The 220-nt window shown below is 45.0% G+C and overlaps 1 protein-coding gene across 1 annotated transcript in view; it reads left to right on the plus strand.

Moving 5' to 3' along the window:
- Positions 1–220, plus strand: part of LOC119592314 (methyltransferase-like protein 24) — a gene marked incomplete in the record, with an annotated part of 6,400 nt that overhangs the window by 3,598 nt on the left and 2,582 nt on the right. The window contains 1 exon segment of the mRNA XM_037941141.1: positions 103–213. Coding sequence (XP_037797069.1) covers positions 103–213 — 111 coding nt within the window.

Genomic DNA, 220 nt, shown 5'->3' on the forward strand with positions numbered 1-220 from the left:
AATATGTACCACTCCAACAAATTATTAATACAAGTATTATATATAATAAGATGATAGAATCCATGAAAGTCCGACCTCCATCTTCTCCCTCTGTCCTTGCAGTAAAAACGACAACCTGGCGCTGCAAGACGTGCATGATTTCTACGACAGGATCAGCACGCTGGAGACGAAGTGCCGGAAGATGGTCCGTTTCGGCGGCACGTACTGTAAAGGGTGAGTG

Source organism: Penaeus monodon, chromosome 30, assembly GCF_015228065.2.
Source record: "Penaeus monodon isolate SGIC_2016 chromosome 30, NSTDA_Pmon_1, whole genome shotgun sequence".
Lineage (NCBI taxonomy): Eukaryota > Metazoa > Arthropoda > Malacostraca > Decapoda > Penaeidae > Penaeus > Penaeus monodon.